We start from the raw sequence: 27,930 nt of genomic DNA, 5'->3' as shown, positions 1-27,930 counted from the left end.
TTCAGAATTAGAACCGGAGATGGCATACGCCAGGAGACGGGGCCCAGGGGAGTAAAAAAGAGCCCAGGGAGGAAATGAGGGGCAGGGTTGCAAGGGAGAGAGGGGGAGAGACACAGAAGAGAGAAGGAGAAGAGAGGCAGGGGCTGTGGGGGGAGAGAAGCCAGCCAGAGGAAGAAGTGAGGGAAAGTGGGAGGTAATTGAGGTGTGGGAGAGGAGGCTGGGCCACAAGGAGAGAGGGGGGCCATGGGGAGAGAAGGCCCCTCCCCCCAGAGTACAAAATGGGGGGACCAGAGAGGGCTGTCCTGGGCTTGGGGCAGGGAAGACACGGGCGACGTGGTGGTGGCTGAGGTCAATAGTAGGTCTCTTTCTCCACCCAACCTGGAATGACAGAAGAGAGTCAAAGTGAGAGGAAGGCAGACACGAGAGCCATATGAGCAAGAGGCAGGGACACAGAAAGAAACATTGACACAATCACAAGGTGTGGTGGCAGGTCTGTCATCCCAGCACTGAGAAACTCAGGGACATGAGCTCAAGGGCAGCCTGAGCTATGTAAGGAGAACCTATTTTCAGACACACAGTTGCACTTGGAAAGAGAGTGAAAGGCAAGGCGGGGAGAGAGGGAAGAGAAAGAGAAAGGACACATCGGATAGGCACAGGGAAAAGGAGCTGCTCACCCTCTGCTTCCCCTCCCAGCCTTTTACACCCCTGGCCATGCGGCCCTCACCCCCGGGGTTCCTGCGCAGGATGAGTTTGCGAATCTCATCATAGACGAAGATGAGGAAACTGTAGGGGAAGGCACAGAACCACCAGCTGGGCCTGCAGAGGCAAAAGAGGAGAGGGGACATGAGGAACAAATATTGCCTGTCTGCAGGTAGACCAGATGGCCAGTTTCTCAGGGTCTTTGATGTCCTAGATCCTGAATAGGGCTGGGGTCTGTAGTGTCCCTCTGTGAGGATAGCTGGGAGACTTGGTGGCATCAGCCCAGGGGTGGCAACAGGGCACAGGGGACAGGACATCCAGAGAAACACTGGGGTGAGTGGGCTAAAGATTTAAGGCTGAGGCCGAGGCTGAGGAGGGTATGAGAGTGTGGAGTTTCTGGGTGGCCCGGGCACTCACTTGAGAGGGTACATGCGAAGGGCCACATCCATGCCTGGGCAGTAGGACAGGAAGGCAGCGAGGGCCGTCTCCTCAAACAAGCCGAAGATCAAGATCTTATTCCTGGAGGCAGAGGTGAGACAAGGCTAGACCTGGACCCCCACACCGTGCTCCCCCGACCCACAGAGGCAGAGGCAGATAGACACCCAGACAGGAATAGACACAGATGGACCAAGACACTGAGTCACTGGCCAATGATGATGCACACACAGGGGAAAGGAACAGAGGCAGTGGGGTCCAGGAGAAGCAGATGGGGGTGGGGAGAGTTGAGAGGCACGGGGAATGCGGGGTAAGGATTGGTGACTAAGAAAGATAGCCAGGCACGGTGGTTCTCGGGAGACTGAGGCAGGAAGATTGCCATGAGTTTGAGGTTAGCCTGGGCTAAATACCAAGAGGCTGACTGTCTCAAGCAGAATACATAAAAGGGTGAGGAAGAAAGAAAAGGAAGAGAAGGAAAAATGAGGGGGAGAAAGGGGGAAGGAAGCAATGGGAAAAAGGGAAATCTGGGGACCCAGGGGACCCACTTTTATCCACACAGAGAGACAAGCTTAGAATCTAAAACATGGGACCCTCAAGAGGAAATCAGCTTAGAGGGAAAACGGAAAGCGAAGTGAGGGAGAGGAGAGGACCAGGCAACCCCCGATCTAGGAAGCGGTGCAGCCTCAGGCCCTCACTTCATGCCCTGCTGGAAGACGGAGTTCCTCCTGGTCTTGCAGATGATCAGGTCAGCCCACTGGACCACCACGATGCTCACAAAGAAGGCTGTGTGGCATGTGAACTCTACCACCTTCCTCTGCTCATAAGTCTGCAGAAAAAAAAAAAAACATGAGGGTGGGGTTGCATCCTGTGACCACACCCCAGGCTCCTTCTCTGCCATGCCCCCTGGGCTGGGTTCCCAGGACCTCAGATGTGCCCTCTTTCTTATATTCATGGCCTCTTGGGAATCACTGAAAGAGGCACCTGTTTCATGAAGAACAAATAATTAGATAGCCTTAATCATTGCCCTGGGGGTCTCTAAGGATAGACAGTAGCCAGGCTTTGAAGGGATGGACAGGCTTATGAGAGAAGCCCTGAGCTAGGCTTTATGGGGAGTTCTGGAGGTCTCTTATTCAGGGAGAGCGGTTGGCTATCAGGACAGAGTGGTTAGCATGGGACTGCAGGTAGATGTTGGTCTGCTCCTGAGGTTCAATGCCCAGCGCCAACTCACCCACTGCTGTCCATAACTGTCTTCCAGGTCATTGACAGTGCGATCATCCCAGTTGAGCCGGATGCCCACCAGGTTTCCGGGCAAGAAGCCATTTTCTGCCAGGATGACAAAGTAGGAGAAGAAACCACCGAGGGCCTGGATCATCCCTGGGGGAAGGAAACCGAGGGGAAGGTGAGGCAGGAGCTGGCAGCTTGCTTCATGCTCTCCCAACACCAGCCGAGACCATCACAGTAGCCTGAGAACTGCTGGGTTATCTTGCCTGAGCCATGTCATCTCCAGCCCCTGGTAGTCCTGGGATGGCCTTCAGGCCCACTGCTACCTGACTCAGGCTTCCCAAACACTGTAAAGATCCCGGAGGAGCCAGGCTTAATACCCCAGCCTGTGATCCCAGCTATTGGGGAGACTGGAATATGAGGATGGAAAGCTTAGGGTGTAGCTGGGTTGCATAATGAATTCAAGGCCAGTCTGGCCAATTTAGTGAGATCCCACCACAAAACAAAGGGTAAGAGATCTGGGAATGTGCTGTGGCAGAGGGCTTGCCTAGCATGGAATGAAACTCCGGGTTTAATCCACAATTAGTAATAAATTTAGTATTGTAGCACACACCCGTAATCCCAGCACTTGGGAAATGGAGGCAGGAGGATCAGGGCTATTGTTCAGGGCTATTCTGCCTACATAGTAAATTGGAAGCCAGTGATTGGTTGTTTGAGACACTTAACAACGAGGCACCCAAGAGGAGTCTAGACTTTGGTTGCTTCAGCTTCATGAGCTTTGCTCTCTATGGCTCTGCCTATGTCCCCCACTCCCTAAAGTAAGGAAAGGGACAATAGGTCTCTTGTCCCGTGCTTTAAGCCCTAAGACCAGGTACACGTCCACTCTGCTGGACTGGCCCTTGGTTCTGAGCCCCGGCAGTCCTCACCAATCTGCCCATAGGCCATGCTGATGAGCCTTTCGTTGACCAGTTTGTCTGTGCGTGGGTTCCTGGGCTGCCTCTTCATGATGTCGCTCTCGGCAGCCTCGTAGGCCAGGGAGATTGCAGGGACCTGGATGGGAGAGAGGCAGGCTGTGTGAGTGGAGAGGAGAGAGAGGGCGCAAGCGTGTGGGGGTGGCCTTCTCCAGCCTTTAGTGGCAGCCAGGCTTACCATGTCAGTACCCAGGTCAATGCAGAGGATGGTGATGGTGCCAAGAGGCAGTGGGATGTTAGCCATGATGAAGAGCAGGAAGGGTGTGATCTCAGGGATGTTGCTAGTCAGAGTGTAGGCGATGGATTTCTTCAGGTTGTCAAAGATCAGGCGGCCTGTAGTGGGAGGAACAGGAGGAGCAGGCTTAGAACTTGGGGTCTAATGGAGCCCTGTCTCCTTTCCTGTCTAGTACTTGCTTTGGATAGATAGATAGATAGATAGATAGATAGATAGATAGATAGATAGATAGGTAGGTAGGTAGGTAGGTAGGTAGGTAGGTAGATAGATAGATAGATAGATAGATAGATAGATAGATAGATAGATAGATAGATAGATACTAGAGATTGAACCTAGGCTTCCTGCTTGCCAGACAAGGCTCTACCACTGAGCCATGTCCCCAGCCCTTCATTGGAGGATTCTAGGCAGGTGCACCACCACTGAGCCACACCCCCAGCCCCCTGAGATATTCACAATAGGGACTCTATCAGTGAGAACCCCTACCCACATCCAGACCTTTGCATGCTAGCTAATTCACCCTTACCCACTAACATTTACATCTCATCTACACCTGTGACCACAGCAGCACCCCGTGGGGAACCTGTTTGGTAGCTTCTATCAAGGTTAAACATCTTTAACCCTACTTCTAGGTTTATACCCAAGAGAAATGATTGCTTATGTTCACAAAGTCAAGTTCACAAAGGTTTACCATAGCAGTATTCATAATAGCCTCAAACCAGAGCCAACCTGAGAGTTCATGCCAGGTGAGCAGACGCTACACTGCAGCATTACAGGAAGGGAAAGCGGGGAGCCAGGAACACATGAACCCACAGGAGAATCTGAGGTATTATACTGAGTGATATAGGTCAGACCCAGGGCTCGGGCTGTAGTTCAGTTGGTAGTCCAAGCATGCGCGAGACCCTGGGTCCAACCCCTAGCACCACAAAAAAAACCATACAAACTAGGTATGGATACTGAACCTGGTGGCACAGGCCTTTAATCCCAGGGCTACATAATAAGACCTGTCTCAAACTAATATTAAAACAAAAAGAAATCAAGAAAAAAATTATCCCACTTATATAGAAGACAACAAGCAAGACAGTGAGCCTGCTGTGCAGTAGTCAGGCCAGAAGGGACTGCAATGGAGCCGGGTGTCTGTCTCTGTCTGTCTGTCTGTCTGTCTGTCTGTCTGTCTGTCTCTTATTTCTATAGTGTTGTGAATCAAACTCAGGACCTTATATATGCCAGGAAAGCCCTCTATCAGTGTTATTTCTTTTGACTAGAATCTGGAGAGGGTATGGGTGTCCCTATATGCAAAAAATCTCTCAAGTAAACTTGTGAGGCACACAATTGATCACAAACTTGCAATCAATATGGTGCAAATCAGGTCAAAACGTAAGAATTAGCATGGCAGCCCAATGTCCTTCCCCATGTGTCAAGCTGTAGGGAAATCATTAAAAAATAAAATCGCCCACTGTTATTTTTTTTTATAACCCACTTTTAAAAATGTGAGACAGGAGAATTAGGAGTTCAAGGTCATCCTCAGCTACATAGTGAGGTCGCAGTCAGCCTGGACTACATGAAATACCATCTCAAACGAAAAAAGGCAATAGACTAAAATAGGCATTTCTCAGAAGAGAATACACAAATAGGCCAGGCACAATGGCACATGCCTGTGATTCTAGCACTCAGGAGGCAAAGGCAGTAAGGTCAGAGCAACTCTAAACCAGTCTGGTCTAGATAGCAAGTTCCAGGCCAGTCAGGACTCTACAGGCAGCCTGTTTCAACAGTAAAAATCACTGCTGGGTATGGTGGTGCATTCCTCCAAGCACCAATCAGGGCACAGGGGAGACAGAGGCAGCTGCATCTCCAGGAATCCCAGGCTATTCAGAGTGAGACCTGTCTCAAAAGGCAGAAGAAACAAACAAACAAAGCCTGGGGGGTGAGTGTGGGTGTGGCACACATCTTTAATCCCAACACTTGAGAGGCAGAGCAGGTGGATCTCTGAGTTCCCCCAAGCCTGGTCTACAGAGCAAGTTCCAGAACAGCCAGGGCTACACAGAGAAACTCTGTCTCAAAAAAATTAAAACCAAAAAAACAAAGAAGATACACTGCACTCAGTATATCAGGGTGGGACCACTAGCTAGCTGCTGGGGATATAAAGTAAACTAACCTGCAATGAGACCTTACACTACCCCAGAGAGGGTAGCTACAATAAAAAAGACAAAAGACAGGTGCTGGAGGGGAGGCAGGGAATAGGGAACCATGCACACTGTAGGTCCTGACGCATATTAGGTGTGGCATTGGCGGTACACTGGTGGCATAGCTGCCTTCCACAATGTAAATTAGTACACCAATCATGGGAAATGGCATACAGGATTTCTTTTATTATTTTTTTTAATTAATAATGGAGGCTGGAGAGATGGCTCAGTGGTTAGAGCACTGGCTGCTCCTCCAGAGGACCCAGGTTCTGTTCCCAGCACCCATATGGTGGCTCACAACTGTCTTTAACTCCTGTTCCAGAGGATCTACTGCCCCCTTCTGGCCTCTGTGGGCACTGCATTCATGTGGTGCACAGACGTAACATGCAGGCAAAAACACTCACACAGCACAAATAAATTATTTTTTAAAAAGAATTTAAAGAACGAAATAGATGGTATTGAAGGTCTCAGTGCTGGGCATAGGGGCCCAAGAACCACATGATCTCTCTCACATATGTGATCTATGAGTTAATCTCATTCAGGTGTAGTGTTACTGTAATCCCAGGACTCAGGAGGCTAAGGCAGGGAGATTGCCATGAGTTCAAAGTCAGCGGTCAACCTGGACTACTTAGTGAGCTTTTGTCTAAAAAAATCCCCCACCCCCTAAAAAGGGGGGTGCTCAAGAGCGGTCTCCATGGTTAAGAGTGGACACTGTTCTTACTGAGGACCCAAGTTTTCTTCCCAGCATCCTTATAAGATGGCTCACAACTATCTCTAACTCTTCCTCTAGGGCATCTAACACTCCTCTGGCCTTTCCAGGTACCTGCACAGGTAATAGCAGGTCTAAGGTGCGATGTGGAGGAAGGGTCTAGGACGGAGCTCAGGCATAGCATGTGCTTTAGAAGCTGAGCTGTATCCCCAACACCATAAAAAAGAAAAAAAATCCACAGACGTAGGAACTTCTGGTGTGCTACAATGTAACGGATTGACCAAAGAGTACCCATAGCAAATGTCTGGGAAGCTAGGAGAAGGACACTGAATATCTTCTCCCATAAGAAGTGTTAACTGAAGAGACGGATACGCTGAAGCCTACTAAACCAGTAACCAACACACACACACATATCAAAATATCACATGGCAACCCATTAGGAGCTATAGTTTTTTGTAGTCTCATGTAGTCCAGATTGGACTCGAACTTCTGATCTCCCTACCTTTATCTCCTAAGTGCTAGGATTACAGGCATATGCCACCAAGCAGCTGGAGTTCCCTTTGCTTTGTTTGTTTGAAGACAGGATCTTTTGTTTCGTTTTGTTTTTGGAGACAGGGTTTCTCTGCTGTCTGGAACAGTCCTAGCTCCTGGAACTCACTCTGTAGACCAGGCTGGCCTCGAACTCAGAAATCCGCCTGCCTCTGCCTCCCAAGTGCTGGGATTAAAGGTGTGCACCACCACTGCCTGGCTGAAGATAGGGTCTTACTATGCACTCTGGCTGTCCTGGAACTCACTATGTAGACCAGGCTGGTCTTGAACTCAAAGATCCACTTGTTTCTGCCTTCCAGGTGCTGGGATCAAAGGCATGTGTCACTATGCAGCCTGGCTAGCTGCTTTTTAACTTCTTTTGTTTGTTTGTTTGGTTGGTTGGTTGGTTTTTCAAGACAGGGTTTCTCTGTATAGCCCTGGCTGTCCTGGAACTCACTTTGTAAACCAGGCTGGCCTTGAACTCAGAAATCCACCTGCCTCTGCCTCCCAAGTGCTGGGATCAAAGGTGTGTGCCACCACGCCCGGCTGCTTTTTTAAATTATGTGTATATGAATTTGTATGGGGGGTGTTGCTCTACAAGTGAGTGTAGTGCCTGTGGAGGCCAGAAGAGGGCATTGTGAAGCCCTGGAGCTAGCGTTAAAGACACTAGTGAGCTGTCTGGAGTGGATGCTAGGAACCAAACTTGAGTCCTCTTAACTGTTCACTCTAAACTGCTGAGCCGTCTGTGGAGACCTCATCTTGTTTGAGGTGGGGTCTTGCTGAGTAGTCCCGGCTGGCCTGGAACGAAGTCTTTTTTGTCTAAGTCTCCCACATGCTGAGATGATCCGTGTACAGCAGCGCATGGTTCATATGTATGCTAGTTATGTTTTATCATAGCTGTTAAAACAGATCCAGCCAGTTGTTGTGGCTCACACCGGTAATTGCAGCACTCAGAAGGATGAAGCACGAGGGCTGCTGTAAGTTCAAGACCAGTCTGGGCTACATAGTGAATTGCAGGCCAGCTTGGGATACAGAGACCCAGTCAAAACAAAAGGAAACAAAGGTTTTGCTACAGTGGTCACTGTACCAAAGACCTCTGGCCTTATGATGTCCTCATGCGATAATCACTTTCCTCCCATGTAGCTACTTGCTTCTCATTCTAATATGTTCCTAAGTAAAAAGAAGAATTAAGGATGCTTCCATATAGCCGGGCGATGTGGTGCACGCCTTTAATCCCAGCACTTGGGAGGCAGAGGCAGGCAGATTTCTGAGTTCGAGGGCAGCTTGGTTTACAAAGTGAAACCCTGTCTTGAAAAAAACCAAAAAACCACCCCCCACCCCCCCAAAAAAGGATGCTTCCATATACACCGGCATGTGGTGGTGTGGAGAGAAGAAACTGGCTCACTTGGAGCTGGACAACAACAGGAGATGCCATTCACTGTATTTTCAGTATCTGGAATTTTCCATTGGGGAAGTTAAAACCCCCACAAACACCACCCCTAGCATCTTGCTCTTGTGGCTTGTCTCTCTGTTTCTCCCTCCCCCTCTCTGTCCCCCCTCAGTCCCTCCCTCTCTCTTTCTCTGTTTCTCCCTCTCTCTCTCCCCTCCTGTCCCCTCCCACTCCTCCCTCCCAGTGCCTTCCTGTTGTTGAGCCATGCCCCCAGCTCTCTTTGAAACTTATTTGGAGATAGTAAGTTTCAGTAAGTCGCACAGGGTTGTAAATCCTGCTTAGCCTCCAGAGTAGCTTGGGTTTCAGGCCTGCCCCACTAAGCCTGGTTCTCTGGGTTTCCTAGCACCTCCCCCAATTTGTTATTTGTTATGTGTTTGTTGATTGTTTTAGATAACTTGTTTCCCAGCCTTGAGAGCAAGGACCGACCCATCAGCCTGCACAATGCTGAGGGCGGAGACTGCCTAGGAGTGCCTGCCTTGTCCTGCTAGGCAGAGATGTCCAGGAAACGAAAGGTAGCTGCGCTTTTCTTTGGGATATTGGAGGTCAGGGTTAGCGGCATCTAGCCTGTCACAGTGGGCTCAGCTCTAATGACTATTCTCTGGATTTTGTTTGTGTTGAGACAGGGTCTTACCATATAGCCCTGGCGAATCCAGAACTATGCTTTTTATTCTCCCCAAGACAGAGACTCACTGGGTATCGCTGGCTGTCCTGCAACACACTCTGTAGACCAGGCTGGCCTTGAACTCATAGAGACCTGCCTCTGCCTCTGCCCCTTGAGTGCTGGGATTAAAGGCGTGCGATAGCCTCGCTTATCATGAGGTTTATTTTACTTTTTCTTTTGGTGCCATGGATGAAACTCAACTCCTGCACGTGCTCGGCGGCCCCTGTGTGTGAGCTTCAGTTCATCATGGTACCGACCTCTTCCTCCCTCCCCCTCCGCTCCCTTCTCATGCATGTGTGTGTGTGTGTGTGTGTGTGTGTGTGTGTGTGTGTGTGTGTGTAACAGCGTCTCATTCAGAGCCTAGGCTGGCCTAGAACTCACAGCAATTCACCTGCCTCAGTCTCCTGAGCCCTGGGATTATGAGCCATTACACACTCCCAGAAAATGTCATTCCCAGCAAGGGGTGACACTCAGATGGGGGCTAGACTCAGGGAGAAAAAAATGATACAAGCATAAACAGTTACTCTTCCATAGTGAGATTATGGTGTCTCTAACATTTTTAGACGTTTTCTGCAGTTATCAATGTAATTATCGATAATTAGATAAAATAAAAACATGAACCAGCCTCCTTCATGCCCATTCTAGACCCTCCAGGAGGTGGGGCTGTTGTCAGTCAGCTCTGCAGTGAGACTTCCCTGCCACACCATCCCAGCCCCACACCGGGCTCCCATAACCTCACCTCGCAGGGATTGGCATTTATCTGCCTGTGGCCTTCCCCCAGTCCTTTCAAAGTGAATGTTTCAATGTCTACTCTGGAAGAAGACTGAACCCCAGCCCATGTCAGGAGAGGAGGCCTTCCAAACCTCCCAGGATCCTTTGTTTCACGGTGACTACACTTCCTGGACGTTGGTTGGGATGCTCCCAATCCTCCTCATCCAGCAGACCGCATGATGGTGACGCAGGAACACTGATCCCTATGCAGCCTGGGCCTGCTCCCCTCCTCCCCATCCTAAAGCTTCTGGTAGTGACTCAGTCTCCACCCCCCACCCCCACCCCCCGCAACCACTCACCTTCCTCCACACCAGTGACAATGGAAGCAAAGTTGTCATCCAGCAGAATCATGTCGGCAGCCTGCTTAGAGACATCAGAGCCAGCAATGCCCATGGCCACCCCGATGTCAGCCTTCTTCAGAGCAGGGGAGTCATTCACACCATCGCCAGTCACTGCCACAATTGCTCCCTGGAAGGAGGAAGGGTGAGGGTGAGAACCAACTCTTCAGACCCAGCCCTCCTCCCTCAGACCCGGCCCTCCTCCCTCAGACCCAGCCCTCCTCCCTCAGACCCGGGATCCAGGCCTAAGCTTCCTCCTTCAGACCCAGGATCCAGGCCTAACCCCTCCTCCCTCCGACTAGGGATCTAGGTCCAAGCTTCCTCCCTCAGACCTAGGATCCAGACTCAGCCTTCTTCCCTCAGATTCAGGATTAAGGCTCAGCCCTCCTCCCTCAGACTCAGGAGTCCAGACCCAGCCCTCCTCCCTCAGACCAGGGGTCCAGGCCTCTCCTCCCTTCCAGTGGGTGGGAGCTCACCTGTCTCTGACAGCCCTCCACGATGATGAGCTTCTGCTGAGGGGAGGTTCGGGCAAAGACGATCTCGGTGTGGTTCTGCAGAATCTCGTCAATCTGCTCCGAGGTGAAGTCCTTGAGGTCGGTGCCATGAATCACACAGGCTTTGGCATCCCTGAGAAGAACAGAAAGTAGCTGAGGCCAGAGGGAGGAGTCGGGGGGCATTTGATAGGCAGAAAGACAGGCAGGACAGACGGTGGGCAAGGGAGACAGAGGAGGGAAGGGCATGATAAGGTTAGAGAGAGCCAAGCCTGAAGGACCAGAAGTAGGCACACAGATGCGTAGAGCAACGGGAAGAGAGACAGAGCCAGGTACAAGGACTGAAAAGCTGCAAGTCCAAAATACCAAACACAGAAATACAGGTGCACAGGGGAGCAAAGCAAAGAAATATGGGGCTTCCTTTAATCTTCTGAGAGCAAGTTTATAATTATCTATAATCTGAGCACTAGGCAGAGGGATGCATGCCTTTAATCCCAACACTTGGGAGGTAGAGGCAAGCAGAAGTTTGAGTTCAAGGCCAGATTGGTCTACATAACGGGTTCTAGGCCAGCCAGGGCTACACAGTGAGCCCTTGTCTGAAAAGAAATACTTACATATAATTATTTGTAACCTGGCCTCCTCCAACATCATTTTTGGGTGTTGCTGGAGATGGAATCAGGTCTCTGAATGACACTCCTAGCTTTTAACTGGGGGATTCTAGGCAGGGGCTCTACCACTGAGCCACGCCCCCTGCCCCTCACTGGGGGATTCTAGGCAGGGGCTCTACCACTGAGCCACGCCCCCAGCCCCTCACTGGGGGATTCTAGGCAGGGGCTCTACCACTGAGCCACACCCCAGCCCCTCACTGGGGGACTCTAGAAAAGTGCTATCTCTGAACTACATTCCTAGTCCTTAGTGTTTGGAGACAGGATCTTGCTGTGTAGCTCAGGCTGGCCTCAAATTACTGATCCTCCTGTTTCCTCTTTTGAGTGCTGGGGTACAGGTGTGCAGGACCATACCTGGTTTTACTTTATTTTGTATTTGTGTTGCTTAGGGCGGTACTGAGGATGAAGTCCAGGGCCTTGTGCGTTCATTCTCCACAAGCACCCCTTCCCTGAACTCCATCCTCACCCTTATAGAACGGTTGTGTGTGTGTGTGTGGTGTGTGTGTGTGTGTGTGTGTGTATGTGTGTGTGTGTGTGTATTTGGTGTTGTCTTTGTTTTAACAAGAAAGAGTCTCACTGTGTCACTGTGGCTAGCCCGGAACTCACTGTGTAGACCAGGCTGGCCTCAAACTCAAAGAGATCTGCCTACCTCTGCCTCCCTAGTGTTGGGATTAAACGTGTGAGTCACGTCACCCAGTTCCTTGCTGAAGAGGAAGAAGCTGGGACTCGGAAAGGGATTGTCTACACAGCAGTGAGGATGGACAAGGAGAATGATGGATCCAGGCTTGAGCAGACAGAAGGGTTCCAGAGTGGAAGGGAGGCGATGGAGGAGTAAAATCTACGTGGTGAGCGCCTTGATGGCCCTGCAGGACCTGGGGGAGGTGTGGCCACTCACCTGGGGTTGACCTGGCTGACAGGAATGTTGAGCCGGGCAGCGATGTCTTCAACAGTCTCGTTACCCTCAGAGATGATACCCACGCCCTTGGCAATGGCCTTGGCAGTGATGGGGTGATCGCCGGTGACCATGATGACCTGCAAGTGTTGTGTTTTAGGGACCGCCCGGGATTCTGCATAACCCCCCTGACATCATATCCACCCGGCTGCTCCAGGACCCACCTTGATGCCTGCGCTGCGGCACTTGCCCACAGCATCAGGGACGGCTGCCCGGGGAGGGTCAATCATGGACATGAGACCCACAAAGCAAAGGTTGTCTGTGGTGAAGTTCACGTCATCACAGTCAAAGGCAAAGCCCTTGGGGAACTGTTCCTCGGGCAGGTAGTAATGGCAGAAACCTGGTAATGGGCACACAGAAGAGCCTATGAAGGCGCCAGCCTCAGGACCTCCACGGCTGCATCCCATTGCTCTCAGCAATGGGATGGATTACTGGGGTCTGGATTCCCTGCAGCCCCACCATACAGCCAACCAGCATTTGTTTCTCGGCAATGGCCTCATTCATCTCTTCATTCATTCATTCATGCATTCATTCATTCACTCATTCATTCATTTACTCATTTATTCATGGTGCATTCTGACCCCAACAGGCCCCTAGAGCTCAACCTGTTCCTGCCCCACCCATAGTTACACACCCAGCACACGCTCGCCCAGGCCACCAAGCTCCAGGTAGGCGTTCTGGAAGGCCTCCTTCATCTCCTCGTCCAGAGGCTGCTCCTTGCCCTGCAGGAGGATGGTGGCACAGCGGTCCAGAATGCGTTCGGGGGCGCCCTTCATCACTAGCAGGTACCGGTTGTCATTAGGGTCCTCAGTCTCATGGATGGATAGCTGCAACAGACCAGAGTGTGTGCTTAAACCATGCAGGGACCTGGAGGCTGCCTGCACCCAGCTAGGGAGAGCACGGTCCCAGTGCCAGGTTAGGATAGGACAGCCGGCTGAGAGCACTGCCCGCATCTCTGTTCACGTCTCTGCAGGCCACTTCCTGTTTCTCAAGTCTCCTTGGAGAGCTCTCAGCTCAGTCATTTTCTACCTTTCCACCTCCATCCATCTCTCCCACAGAGATTCCAGCTGCCCTTGGATCACATACTTTCCCCCTGTCTTGGCGGGAGTTGATATTCAGCTAAACCCAAATCTAGCAGTTAGCTTGCCTCTGCAGTGTACCTAGAACCCGGCTTCTTCTCACTCTCCTCTGTTGCCTTTGCCCCTAATCCAGCTATCTTCAACCCTCACTTAATTTTCTGTATCTACTTTCTGTAGATCAGCCACTCTGGGCTGGCTGATTCAACAACAGAACAATGGCCTAGAATCCCCCAGTGAGGGGTTGGGGGCGTGGCTCAGAGGTAGAGCCCCTGCCTAGACTCCATCAAGAATAGGTTCAGAGGCAACGCACTTGCTAATATAAGGTCCTGGTTTCCTGGCCGGGCGTGGTGGCGCACGCCTTTAATCCCAGCACTCGGGAGGCAGAGGCAGGTGGATTTCTGAGTTCGAGGCCAACCTGGTCTACAAAGTGAGTTCCACGACAGCCAGAGCTATACAGAGAAACCCTGTCTCGAAAAACCAAAAAAAAAACCAAAAAAAAAAAACCAAAAAAAAAAAAAAAAAAAAAAGGTCCTGGTTTCCATCCCTAGTCCCAACGAAAATTAAAACCTAATAGAAACCCCAAGTCAGTCAGTGAGAAACACTGCAGCCACACTGATAAAGAACTCAGCAGTTTCCCAAAAGGTGGTATCTGCCAACTGTCCACCTACAGATGAACAGACCAACAAGATGTGACATTCACACAATGGAATGTATCCTTTTTTCTCCCACAGCAGCTGGACATGGTGGCTCACATCTGCAACGGCAGAACTTGTGAGGCTGAGACAGAGAATCTCTGTGACTTTGAGTCTTGCCAGGAGGGCTGTACAGGGAGCTCCAGGCCAGACTGGGTTACCGTGTGAGACCTTGTCTCAAAAGAAAAAAGATTTAAAAGTCACAAGGAATGGCCAGGTGTGGTGGTGCGTGCTCAGGAGGCAGACGCAAGTGGATCTCTGTGAGTTCAAGGCCAGCCTGGACTACAGAGAAAGTTCCAGGACAGCCAGAGCTGTCTACATAGAGAAACCCTGCCTTGATGGAGGAAAAAAAGTCAGGAGGAAGCTGGTGGGATGGCCCAGTGAGTAGGGGTGTTTGCTGTGTAAGCCTGAAGACCTGAGTTCAATCCCTGGAACTTCCATATAGGTAGGAGAGAACTAACTCCCCCCTTCTCCATACACAACCCCCACCATCACACACACACAGTAATAAACATTTTAAAAAGAGAATGAGGCTCTGGTAGACATGTGGATGGATCCTGGAAAAAACTATTTTTTTTTTCTTTCGAGACAGGGTCTCTCTGTATAGCCCTGGCTGTCCTGGAACTCACTCTGTAGACCAGGCTGGCCTCGAACTCTCTCTCTCTCTCTCTCTCTCTCTCTCTCTCTCTCTCTCTCTCTCTCTCTTTCTTTCTTTCTTTTTGGATGAAATGTCCAGAACAAGAGACTCCACAGAGACAGAAAGTAGGTTAGTGTTTGCATAGGGCTGGGGGCAGGGTGTGCAGGCAGGCAAAGGTATGGGTGGTGGCTGACAGTGTGTAGGGTTTCTTTCTGAGGCGATAAAGATGATTTAAAACTGACCGTGTAGGTGGTTGCCTAAGTCTGAGTTCGCTAGCATAGGCGCTCGCAGTGAGTTGTAGCTACGCAAAACCGTTTGACTGAACGGGTATGCATCAAGCCCCATCTGCCCTCCTCTGCTTCCTGTCATGGTTCTTGCTCCTCTCAGAGTCATAACTGGGTCTCCCCCACAGAGCTCAGAGCCCCACAGCTCTGTATGCCTTGTCCTGGTTCCCTCACCCCATGGTTCAGGCAGGTTGTACTCCTGCCGCAGGACCTTTGCATGTGCTGTCTGAGCCCTCTTCCCTTTATACCCGGCAGGACTCCTCCTCTCATCCTTTGATTGTCTGCCCCCTAGGACTAGTGTGTCAGAAAGCAAGAGTCTCACTGTTAACCTCACCACCCCATGGACCCCAGTACCCAAAACAAGACCAAAAGGCTCAAAAACATATCTGGAAATTGTGTGGAAAATGCTACCCTTATGCTTGAGATAGTGGCCAGGACCCACCCTCTGCTGTAGGGCACTCTTTGCGCATGTGGCTCCCATTCCCCTCCCCTACTCTGGCTATCATCATCCTCACTCTTACAGATGGGAGCTTAAGCACTAACTAATAAAAAATTAATGTATTTCCCCAAAGCTGTAAGGGTGTGGGACAGAGGTGGCTACATCTGGGAATTATAGAGAAACCGCAAGATCCCTTCTGGCTGACCCAGTGCTACTGGGTCATGTAACTATGTCCTCCAGACATGACTGGCGCCATCATGGAACAGAGTTCCAGAAAGCCTTTACCCATGAAATATGCAGGATGGTACAGTGATGGCTAGGGCTGTGCTTATGGTGGTCAGTCGCTAAAGGCCCCTCATGGAAGGGTGGGAAGGGAAGAGTCACTGCCTCCCATCCCCGCCCGCTTGCCCGGGACTCTGCTTACGGGAGCTGGGACTCCAGTAACTCAGCATTCATGAGTCACCACCCACTCTGCATGGTGCAGTTGCTTTTGAGTCATTCCACCGTCCTGTAAGTAACTTCCCTCCCCTGCTCCTATAATTAACTCTAGGCATCCCATTCTTTCGTCAAGCTGGACCAGGATCATTTCTTTGGTCTGTTAGTGTCCTACCTGTCTGGACTGCATAGGTGTTTATTTATTTATTTTTCCTGTTTTGAGACAGGGTCTCATGTAGCCCAGGCTGGCCAGAAACTTGCTGGGTACCTGGGGATAGCTCTGATGCACTTACCTCCGCCTCCTCGGTGCTGGGATCACAGCCCTTACCACCATGCCTGACTTTGCTCCCTGTTTTAAGACATGCTCTAATGTAGCCCAGGCTGGCCTCAAATTCACTGTGTAGCTGAGGATAACCATGAACTTCTGATCCTCCTGCCTCTACCTTCCAAGCGCTGGGCTCACAGATGTGCACTAACACATCCAGCTCGAACAGATATATTTTATTACTATTATCATTTTTTTCTTTTTCAAGACAGGGGTTCTCTGTGTAGCCCTGGCTGTCCTAGAACTCACTCTGTAGAGTGGCCTCGGACTCATAGAGATATGCCTGCTTCTGTCTCCCAAGTACTGGGATTAAAAGTATGTGTCATTATGGCCCAGCTAAATAGATATTTCTTTATATCATCCCAGGAAAATACACACAGCACCAGGAACCAGAGTTCCCTCGTACCTGGTATTTGTTGGTCGAGTTGAATGGAATCTCAGCCACTTTCTTGTTCCGTTCTCGCATCAGCTTTACGGAACCCGAGGACAGCTCAATGCACTTAAGCAGGGCAGACTCGGAGGCATCACCGGCCACGTCCCTCTGCGGCAGGCAGGAGAGAGTCAGTCAGCAGTAGAGTGGGGAGGTGGGATGCAGGGTTGGGGTGGGCAGGCAGCTGCACCCACCTTGAGTACAGGGATGTTGTCCTGCCCGCCCTTGAAGACGGCACGGTTGCAGAGCCCGGCGATGTGGGACAGGGCCACCCAGGTGTGTGAGCTCTTGTCGAAAGAGGTCCCTGTGAGGAGTCACGTGTGAGGCTAAGAGGCTGCTGGGACGGGGTGCCCCGGTGCCCGCCCAGAGCCACCACAGACCTGACTGATCCTCTGTGGTGTCTGCTTCATGGATCTGGTTGTCAAACCACATGTGGGCGACGGTCATGCGGTTCTGGGTGAGAGTGCCGGTCTTGTCCGAGCAGATGGTGGATGTGGAGCCCAGAGTCTCCACCGCCTCCAGGTTCTTTACCAAACAGTTCTTGCGAGCCATGCGCTTGGCGGTCAGTGTCAGACACACCTGAAGGGCGGCAAAGGACAGGGCAACTGCACAGATGCCCACAGCTCACCTGCCCGGGCTCAGCTCAAATCATGGGGAGCACCCAGGGCTGTGGAGTGACTGTTCAATAGCAATGTTGGGGCCGCAGGGGGTGAACAATAGACAGACTCAGATGTGACCCCCAAACACACGGTAGAATGTTCTCGGAGGCTCAGAGATTAAGAGCACATAGTGTTCTTTCAGAGGACCCAAGTTTGATTGCCAACACCACATCAGGCAGCTCACGACTGCCTGTTTCTTCAGCTCTTGGTGATCCGATTGCTACCTCTCCAGCCCCGCCCCCAAATAAGTAACAATTAACATAAGAAAATAAAATGGTTAAAAAAAAGATTAGTATCTTTAAAAAGAAAAGAAAAGCCAGCAGTATCTACCAGAGTATCTACTGTATCTCTGTAGAGTGGCCTCGAACTCATAGACATCTGCCTGCCTCTGTCTCCCAAGTGCTGGAGTTAAAGTGTGAGCCACATAGCCCCGCTAAAGAGAAATTTCTTTATATCATCCCAGGAGAATTCCCACTGCACTCGGAGCAGGAAGGGTAAACTGGGGACTCAGGTGGAATATTATCTACTAATGAAAAAGAGTAAATTATTACTGTCCATAAGCGCATGGATGGAACTCAGTACGTTCAGTTAAAAAGAACCAGAGAGGGGGCTGGAGAGATGGCTCAGCTGTTAAGAGCACCGGCTGCTCGTCACTGACTTCAATTCCCAGCAACCACATGGTGGCTCACAACCATCTGGGATGAGATCCGATGCCCTCTTCTGGTGTGTCTGAAGACAGGGACAGTGTACTCATATACATAAAATAAATAAATAAATCTTTAACAACAACAACAAAACGAGCCAGATAAATGGGGTGGTGGTGGCTCACACATATAATAACCCCAACACTTGAAAGACAGAGGCAGGCAGATCTCTGTGAACTGGAGGCCAGCCTGGTCTACAGAATGAGTTCCAGGACACCCAGGCATATACAGAGAAAGCCCTGCATGAGACTATGATGAGGCTTTGTCTCAAGCCCACAAATGGCCTGGGCAGCTGAGGAGTTCTAGGCCTCTGATGGCGGCCGGGGAAGGGAAGGCCATTTCCTGCAGGGGCCAGTCTACCAACCTCCAGAGGACAGTTCCACACCTATGCATGTACAGGCCACACTAATGGGACTCAGTGAGTTATTAAAAACAGATATGAAGTTGAAGGAGTAGGGGTGGACCAGGAAGGAGTTATGGGGAAGAATTAGGGGTGGATACTGTCAAATACACAGTGTGGGAGTCTTAAGAATTAATAAAAACAAATTATATTAAAAGCAAAAAACAAGGAGAGAGAGGGAAGAAAGACAGAGGGAGGGAAGGATGGAAGGGCCATATTTAAGCAAAGCTCTCACTACATGTGTCTGGGGGTGGGGCTGATGACTGGGTCTCAGGGGTGGGGGTGGAACATTATTTTATTCTAAAAACGGAACAATGGGCTGGCGAGATGGTTCAGTGACTAAGAGTGCTTGCTGCCAAGCCTGATAACCAGAGCCCAAGACCCACACGGTGGAAGGAGACAAAGTTGTCTGCTGACCTCCACGTGGGGACCATGGTGTGTATGTACGTGGGGGCAGGCACAAACATGCACCGTGTGCCTTCATGCCTGGCCACACAAATGTAATCAATAAAAAAGAAAAACCTATACTTTCACTTTTGCCAGGAGTGGGCATATCCTGACTCTGTGGGGTGAATTAAAGGCACTAGGGGTAGGGGCTAGGCAGACAGCTCAGTGGTTAGGATCACTTGTTGCTCTTGCAGAGGTCACAGGTTCGATTCTCCACACCCACGTGATGGCTCACATCTGTCGTAATTCCAGCTCAGTGCTCAGTGCTCTCTTCTGACCTCCAGGGGCATCAGGTATTCGCATGGTGTATATTCACACATGACACTCATACACATAAAATAAAGTGATTTAAAAAAACAAAAAACAAAAAAAGTGGTGTACGCCTTTAATCCCAGCACTTGGGAGACAGGTGGATCTCTGAGAGTTCGAGGCTAGGTTGTTCAACAAAGAGAGTTCCAGGATAGCCAAAGTTACACAGAGAAACCCTATGTTGAAAAACCAAAATAAAATAAAATAAAATAAAATAAAAATAATAAGATAAAATAATCATGGTGGTGAGGAGCTGGAGAGACGGCTCAGCAGGAAGAGAGCCTGTTGCTCTTATAGAGGACCTGGGTTCTGTCCCTAACATGGTGACTCAGCCATTTGCAAACTCCAGTTCCAGGATCTCTGACACACCCACAGACCCAGGGAGCCTCATCCCCCTCCCTCAGACTTGGGGGTGATGCCCAGCTCCTCTCCCTTGGGGTTCAGCCTTACCGTGACAGTAGCCAGCAGCCCCTCTGGGACATTGGCCACAATGATGCCGATGAGGAAGATGACTGCCTCGAGCCAGGTGTAGCCCAGAATGAGGGAGAGGATGAAGAAGGAGACGCCCAGGAACACAGCCACGCCCGTAATGAGCTGGATGAAATGCTCAATCTCAATGGCGATTGGGGTCTTGCCCACCTCCAGGCCCGAGGCCAGGGTAGCAATGCGGCCCATGACGGTGCGGTCACCTGTGGCCACCACCACACCCCGAGCAGTGCCTGCAGGACCAAAGGGAGGGACTCAGGTCTGCTGGGCCTCAGAAGGCTGCAGGCACCCCACCTCCTGAGCAGCATCTCTGGCTTTGTGCCCTTGGGGTCCCCTCCCCTTCACCTTCCACGCAGTTGGTGGAAAAGAAGGTGATGTTCCGAGTCTCCAGGGGGTTGTCGTGTGTGCAGTCCGGGGAGCGGGTCTGAGGCTCAGATTCACCAGTCAGGGAGGAGTTGTCCACCTGAAGATGGAGCAGCGAGTTATGTCCAGCACAAGGCCCAGGATCAGAGAGCAAGGAAACAGGGGTGAGGGCGGGGATGGGGCTTGGAGTAAAGTCTATCCTAGGATATTACAGAAAAAAAACAGGGGAGCCCTGTTTGTCCTGAGGCATCTGGGAAATTGGAGGCAGGATGCTGAGAGAGAGTAGGCAGGAACAGGACCTTTGGCCCAGGCCAAAAATCTCTCAGAATTTCTGTGGGATGAGCCTAGACCTAGACTACTAGATCTGAAGGAAGACTAGGGCCTGGACTCCTGGGGCTGAGGGAAGATGGCTGGGCCTAAACTTCTGGGTCTGAGGGAGGAGCTCTGATATCTAGATTCTCAGTCTGAGAGAGGAGGACTGGGCCTGGACCCCTAGGTCTGGGGGAGGAGGCCTGGGCCTAAGCCCCTTGGTCTGAGGAAGGGGGACTGATATCTGGATTCTGGGTCTGAGGGAGGAGGGCAGGGCCTGGACTTCTGGGTCTGAGGGAGGAGGGCAAGGTCTGGACCCCTGGGTCTGAGGGAGGAAGGCTGGGGCCTGTACCCCTGGGTCTGAGGAAGGAGGGCTGGGCCTGGACCCCTAGGTCTGAGGGAGGAGGGCAGAGCTTGGACTTCTGGGTCTGAGGGAGGAGGGCTGGGGCCTGGAACTGGGGTCTGTCTGTAGGAGACATTCAGGGATTTATTTTCCCTCCTTATTCTTCAGAGAAAAAAATGGAGCTGGAACCCGAGGCATTGCCTCACCTTGCAGCCATGGGCCGAGATGATACGCAGGTCAGCTGGCACCCGGTCGCCACCCTTGATCTCCACCAGGTCCCCGACCACCACCTCCTCTGCATTCACCTGCATCTTTTCACCTTCCCGGATCACAAGGGCTTGCTGCGTGTGAGACACAGAACAGTCACCTGTCAACCTCTGTCTGCCAGGGAGGGAGTCCCTGGCATAGCCCACCTGGCCACTTCCTTCCGTCCCCTTGCCGAGCCCTCTTTACCTGGGGGACCATGTTCTTGAAGGACTCCATGATCTTAGAACTCTTGGCTTCTTGGTAGTAGGAGAAGCAGCCGGTGATGATCACGACTGCGGCCAGCACTATGCCCAGGTACAGCTGTGGGGACACAGCAGGACAGGGAGTTTACGGCAGCCCTAACTGCCCCCTGCCTCCATCCCGGGGTCACTGGAGTCTGCGAGGGAGCTTCGTGAACACATCTGTGTCCCTGTTCTCTCTGTGTCTGTCTGTCTGTCTGCTTGTGTGCCTGAAGGCCTCGCCTTGCAGTTGTAAAAATGTGTGTTTGAGTGTATTTGTTAGCCTGTCTTTTTGTGTTTATTTGTATTTGTAATTAATTAATTAATTTACTTATTTATTTGAGACGGTGTTTCTCTGGGTAGTCCTGGCTGTCCTGGAACTCACTAAACCAGGAAGATCTGAAACCCACAGAGATCTGTTTGCCTCTGCCTCCCAAGTGCTGGGATGAAAGGCAGGTGCCCCCACCGCCAGGCTCTGGCCTTGAACTTTTGATCCTTCTGGGTTAGAGTCCCTGATGCTGGCCTGACAGGTGTGGGCCATCATGCTGGCTCTACGGATCCTGGTTTTGTCCGGGTTGTGTGTGTGTGTGTGTGTGTGTGTGTGTGTGTGCACACGCGTGCGCATGCGTGTGCATATGTGCACACACTGTGGCACACTTATGGAAATCAGATGACATTTGGTATTGGTCTTCACCATCTACTTTGTTTGAGAGAGGGCCTTTTGGGTTTTGTTTGTTTTTTAAAAGATCTATTTATATATGTGTACATATACGCTTGCACACCATGGCGCCTGCTGCCATAGAGTTCAGGAGGGGGCATTGGACCCAACCCCTGGAACTGTAGTTATAGATGGTGGCAAGCGAGCAAGCGTTGGGAACTGAACCCAGGTCCTCTGCAAGGCAAGTTCTCCTAGTCACTGGGCCACCTCTCCAGCCCCGTGAAGCTTTGGTATTACAGATACATGCCAGTGCCCTGCTTTGTGTGGGCACTGGGGACTTAAGTGAGCCTCCCCCTGGTTGTACAGCCAGTGCCTTACTGATTAAGTCATTTCCCTAGCCAACATTTTTTGAGACAGCAGTCTGCTATTTAGCCTAGGCTGGACTTGAACTCATGACCTTCCTGCCTCAGTTCCCTGTGTGTGTGTGTGTGTGCAGGGGGGGGGGGGGGTAACAGCTGCATGCCACCACACGTCCTGTATGAATGCAGAGAGCGGAGGCCAGGTTCTCATGAGAGCTTGCAAAATAGATACCCCACCACTGAGCCACACCCCAGCTGACTTAGGAGGCTGCAGGGAGCTGCAGTTTCTTTATTTTTGACCTTGTTTTCTCAGAGGCAATTGTGACAGTTGGATGGTGGGAGGTGGGGAGTCTAGACGGGCTGTGGGTGTGTTCCTCAATGTGTGGGGTTTTACACAGACAGGCCAGGGTGGTGGGGCACACTCACATTGTCACCGGAAGGGTCATCCTCCGTCCCTGCCTGGATGCCATAGGCCAGGAAGCAAAGGATTGCCCCGATCCACAGCAGGATGGAGAAGCCACCAAACAGCTGCCGGCAGAACTTGACCCATTCTGGGGTGGTGGGCGGTGGTGTGAGGGCGTTAGGCCCATCCCGGGCTAGGATCTCCTGGGCTTTACTGTGTGTCAGACCCTACAGAAGATATGGGGCTCATATAGAAACCTTCCCTGAGAAGCCCTGGCACCCCACATCAAAACAAGCACTCACGAGTACCCAGAGCCCTCCTCCCTCAGACCCAACCCCCAACATCAGCTCTGGCTCCGCCCATCCTCACCTGCACGCAGTCAGTATTGTATTTCCGGCAGACCTCTTCTACTGACATCTTGTGCTCTGTCTGAAGAATGGTTTGGGGGAGATTGTGAGACACAGGTTCTTCGGGCGGATGGAACGATTCTGGGATGGCACTAGCAAGGGAGCGGCACTTACCATAGCCACTTCCTTCTTGAGGTCATCCAGGTCCCGGCGCTCTTTGGCCTTGCTCTTCTTGGGCGAGCTCTTGTCATCTTTTTTGTCCTGCGAGGTGGCGACACGGTAGCTGTCAGAACCACCAGACTGCGGGCGAGAAGGGGTTCCAGAGCGACACCGGCCCTGCGTGCCCCGGCTCTCATCTTGGCCTGGCCTAGATGTCTCTATGTCTCTATGTCTCTCAGGGTCTCACTGTGTCTGCTTCCACTGAAGTTATCTTTGGGACTCAGGGTTCCTGTCTGTCTCTCATGTTTATGAATCTCTCCCCTTTGCCATTTTATTTTCAAAAAATCTTTTATTATTTACTTATTTATTTATTTAGTGTGTTTGCGTGGAGGTCAGAGGATAGCCTTTCATTGTGTGCTTGCGGGTCAAATGCAGGTCACCAGGCTAAAAGGAAAACCCCTTTGCTGCTCACTGAGCCTATTCTCTGGCTTATTATTATTATTGTTAATAATAATTCCAAAGATAATAATTATTATTTCCAATTATTATTGTTGTTATTATTATTAATCCCAATAATAATAGCTATTATTATTATTATTGGAAATGGACTCTTATTTTTTTAGCCAAGGCTCTCCCAGAAATCACTATAGATCCCAGATGAGAACTCATGACAATCCTCCTGCCTCAACCTCCCAAGTGGTGGGATTATGGTCATGAACTACCATATCCAGCTTGTGTGTGTGTGTGTGCACATGTACATTTGAGACAAAGTCCTATATAGTCTAAGCTGGCCTTGACCTCCCTACATAGTCAAGGCTAAAACTTGAATTTCTGATCCTCCTGCCTCCACCTCTACAGGGCTGGGATAACAGGCCTATACTACCATGCACTGTTTACACAGTGCTAGTGACTGACTGACAGAACCCAGAGCTCTGTGTAAGGCAGGCAGGCAGGCAGGCAGGCAGGTGCGCTGCCCACTGAGCTGCCCTCCCAGCACTCTGTGTATCCTTCGTCTTCTCCTTGGGCCTCTTGAACTTTCCGGATTTTGTGGCCAACTCTCCTTCTCTTTTGATCTGTATTTCTAACTTGCCAGCTCATCTCTGTCTCTTTCTACCCCTGCCCCCTCGCCTAGCTGTGCCTCATCTTGGCAGCTCTTCTCCTCTCTCTCTCCCCTCCTTTGATGCTGTCTCTGAGTATGAGCCTACCTCATCTCTCTTTAGTCCCTGGCTCTTCCCATCCCCGAGTCTCTGGGCTCCTCTCTTTCCCAGAGTCTGCTGGGATCGCAGATCGTCTCTGAGGGCCTGTGTTGACTGTTGATTTGCTCTGTCTGGGCGTTGCTGTTGTCATCTCTTGAGAGTATTTCCTGAGGTCACTGTCTAGTTCTCGCCTCTCTTCTCTGGGTTGTCTGTCACTCTAGATCTTTCTCTCTGTCTCTCTCTGTCTCTCTCTCTGTCTCTCTCTGCTGCTATCTCATTCTGGAGTCTTCCTCTCTCCCTCCCTCTATGTATCTCTGTCTCACTCTAGAGTCTTCTCTCTTTCTCAGAATATTCTGTCTGTCTGTCTGTCTATCTGACTATCTATCTATCATCTATCTATCTATCTATCTATCTATCTATCTATCTATCTATCTATCTATCTATCTATCTCCAGCAGGTGTCTCACTATGTAGAACAAGCTAGTCTCAAATTCCTGATGTCCTTCTCCTGCCTCTTAAATGTCTGTCTGTCAGGCATGAGTAGGATGCCCAGCTCTGTGTCTGTGAGTCTGTCTCTCCCTGCTCTACTTATTTCTCTCTTCCTGCCTTTGGTACCTGCTTTTCCAGCACAAGGTCTCCGTGGAGGTCACTGCCTGTCTCCCCAGCTCTTTGTTTGACCTGAGACTGTGGATGTCTCAAAGGACTCAGACGATCTTGGGAGACCACACACACACATACACACACACACACACACACACAGAGCCAGTCAAATCATGAGAGGAGAGGGCACTCCAAATGACATGGGAGGCAGTGTGCCACCTGTAAGTAGTCATTCCCAAGAGACTTCATGGACAAGATGTGAACCTGACTTCTCTCCTGCAGACAGCTGTGTACTGCAGACAGTCTTGAACAGGGCATGGGCATGCTCTGCCCTCGAGGAATAAGTAGGAATTGGGAGGGGTAGATTTGGGGTACGGAAGAGCAAGAAAAAAAGCCTTAGGTCTGAACTGAATTCTTATTTGGTGGCCTGGGCAGGTGGGGAGCGTGGTGTCCAAGGCTGGCAGGAGAGGTGGGCTGAGGCAAAGGGATGCTGACAGATCCTGCAGGCCCAGGGCCAAGCTGGGATCGGAGGCTCAGTGCAGCTCAGCGCTAATCTCCTCGTGACCTTGTAGCAGCCAGACTTGCCTGCTGTCTGCCCCCAGACCCAGAGCTGCCTTCAGAACATAGGGAAGGGCTGTAGCCCTGGAAGCCTGGGAACGCCAAGGAAGAGTGCACTGGGGAGCTGGGAGCTTGGCTCCAGGCCAGCCCTGCAGCAATACTGCGTCTCAGACAAGGAGGCACGGAGGCACGGAGACTTGGGAAAGAGAGGCTGATCCTCCATCCGGAGCTATGGGCTGCAGGGCATTGTGTCAGCCCCTGCAGATGAGGCAGACATGTGGAGGGATGTGAAAACAGCCAGTCTTGAGGTCAAGGGGAGAAGTGAGCAGGGTGGCAGGGGAATCAGCTGCCCTGTCCCCTAATCACTGGGAGCTGCAGTGTGGGTCTCTATAAGAAATAAAGGGCTCGACTTCTGGCTCCGACACAGAAGGTCTGGGGCCTAGACTCCTAGGTGTGAGGGAGGATGCTGGGCCTGGCCTCCTGAGTCTGAGGTAATGGGTTGAAGGCCTGAACCCTCATATCTGAGAAGAGAAGACTGGGAGTTCAGTCCCCTGGGAGGACATTCGCATCCATGTCCCCAGGGACCAAGCCTCAGCTCCTTCTTGCCCTTGCCATGAGCAGATTCCCCTAGGGTGGCTTCCATCTGTTGGCATGAGGAACTGAGGCGTTCCCAGGAAAGAAAGGAAGTTCAGATGGGCACACTGCAGGGTGGGAGCACCTCTAGGGGTGGGGGCTCTGCCTGCCTCATTGCAGCCTGCCACTGCAGCTCCTAGCCATTTTCCACGGCGTCCATCCACCTCCTTGAAACCTGCATGGCTCACGCAGCTTCTGCCCTCCCCACCCCCATCTCGGGGTACCTGCCACAGTCTTTTCTAAAACCTTGACCAAGGCCTACCTTGACCTCCCGGTCTAACAACCTCTGCCTCTTCTTTCCACTACTCAAGTGTATTTTTTATTTGTTTGTTTGTTTGGTTGGTTGGTTGGTTTCTTTCAGTTTCTCCTTTGGTCTCTCTGTGTCTTTCCAGGTCTGTCTCTCTCTTTGTCTTGATGTCTTGTCCCTTTTTTTTGGTTTTCAATGTCTCTTTCTGTTTCTGCCTTGTCTGTCTCTCACATCTAAATCATTTCCTTCCCTTCCCATCCCCATTTCTCTAAAACCCCCCTTTCCCAAAGCCCTGCGCCCTCTCTTCTCTCCCAACCATCTGTACCCCCACTTCATTCCACTTACCTGAAAGCCATCACTGACTCTCACTTCCCCCTTTCTCTCCTAACCCTCCCCCAACTAGTCCTCCCTCCCATCCCCCCTCACCCACCCAGCCCACAGATCTGCAGCTCCATCCCCCATCTTCATCCGTAGGCCCTTCATCCGCCATCTTTCTCCCCACCGTTCATTTTCCCTTTGGCTCCCCATGCTGACCCCTTTCTCTTTACGGGGGGGGGTCCCCCAATCCATCCACTTCCTTCCCTGACAGCCCTCCCCAAGTCCCACCCCAGACACACAGGGAGGAATCCAGAGCTGCAGCAGGGGTCAAGTGGTCGGTCAAGGAAGGAGGCTGCATCTGCTGGAGAGATGCACAGACAGAGAAGGACACACGGACACGGTGGCAAGGACATAGCAGGCATGCGAGCTCCCCCCACCCCCACCACACGGCTGTGCTTGCACACCCTCAGCCAGGCACTTGTCTGCCAGCCATCTCCTGCTCCTCCCCCTCTTCCCAGCCCTCATGTCTGTACGCCCCCCCCCCGCCCCCCAGATTAGGGGCTGCGAAACCTCTGCAGCCCCAGGTCTGTCACTGCAGATCACCCTTATCCAGGTCTGCAAGGAGAAAGAGAGGTCATCTTATGTCTAACTCATAACCTGTATCTGTCTCCATTGAACCAGGGGAGGGGATGGGGTCTTGATGACCCCTAAACACTGGCATAGCTCTCAGACACACCCAGACAGGTTGCGGGCTTCGAGATGGGAGGGGGTGCACAGATGGCTGCAGACCCTGTTAGGGCTGCATTAATTAAGCCGGAAGCACGCGCACACGCATTCGCCCTCAAGCATTTGCACTCGTGCCGCCACACTCATGCAAGGGGCACACGAGCAACCGCACAAGGTCAAACCGAGATGCTAAGGGCCAGCCCTCCGCCCCCTGTGGACAAAGCCACCAACATGCGCCACAGATCCCCCTTCGACTCCATAGCCCACTCTCCAGCCACACAAACTAGTCAGGTCAGCCGGCTCCCGGGTCCCCGCAGACTCGGCCCCAGGGCTCAGGAGTGCAGGAGCCCCCAACTCCGGCACACAGCCAAAGTCACTGGACACGATGTCACGCACACAGCGTCCACCCGACCCCTGCACCTACCCCCATCTTGGCGGCTCCGCGGGAAGAGCGGCGTTCAGACTGATGAGCGGTGGCCGCAGGATGGGCTCAGGCGCGGGCTCGGGCTGGGGGCCTCTGCAGCGCCCGCGCCGCGGTGGGAGCGTGCGTCTGTCGGTCCGTGGGTCCCACCGCACAGAGGCTGCGGCGGCCGGG

General features: G+C 51.6%; 1 protein-coding gene across 3 annotated transcripts; it reads right to left on the bottom strand.

Moving 5' to 3' along the window:
- Nucleotides 1-27,930, bottom strand: Atp1a3 (ATPase Na+/K+ transporting subunit alpha 3). 3 transcript variants are annotated; one of them, XM_085842030.1, is made up of 23 exons: nt 27,760-27,929; nt 23,074-23,199; nt 22,922-22,981; nt 22,576-22,779; nt 21,101-21,214; nt 20,854-20,988; nt 19,978-20,095; nt 19,597-19,865; nt 17,008-17,206; nt 16,822-16,931; nt 16,604-16,738; nt 12,941-13,133; nt 12,471-12,646; nt 12,250-12,386; nt 10,675-10,825; nt 10,160-10,328; nt 3,505-3,659; nt 3,282-3,405; nt 2,363-2,508; nt 1,830-1,960; nt 1,117-1,218; nt 725-816; nt 1-378 (listed from the first exon to the last, which is right to left on the bottom strand). In XM_085842030.1, the coding sequence occupies exons 1-23, from the start codon at nt 27,763-27,765 to the stop codon at nt 350-352; spliced, it is 3,081 nt and encodes a 1,026-aa protein (XP_085698156.1). In that variant the 5' UTR covers nt 27,766-27,929; the 3' UTR covers nt 1-349. The 3 variants fall into 3 exon arrangements, with proteins under 3 accessions (XP_085698156.1, XP_085698155.1, XP_021021705.1); XM_085842029.1 differs by lacking the exon at nt 1-378 and having other exon boundaries at nt 567-816; nt 27,760-27,930; XM_021166046.3 differs by lacking the exon at nt 1-378 and having other exon boundaries at nt 567-816; nt 23,074-23,160; nt 27,760-27,930.

The sequence above is a fragment of the Mus caroli genome, unplaced genomic scaffold (assembly GCF_978045245.1).
Source record: "Mus caroli unplaced genomic scaffold, Mus_caroli_1 scaffold_8, whole genome shotgun sequence".
NCBI classification, from domain to species: Eukaryota; Metazoa; Chordata; class Mammalia; order Rodentia; family Muridae; genus Mus; species Mus caroli.
This window is presented reverse-complemented; position numbering and strand designations above follow the sequence as displayed.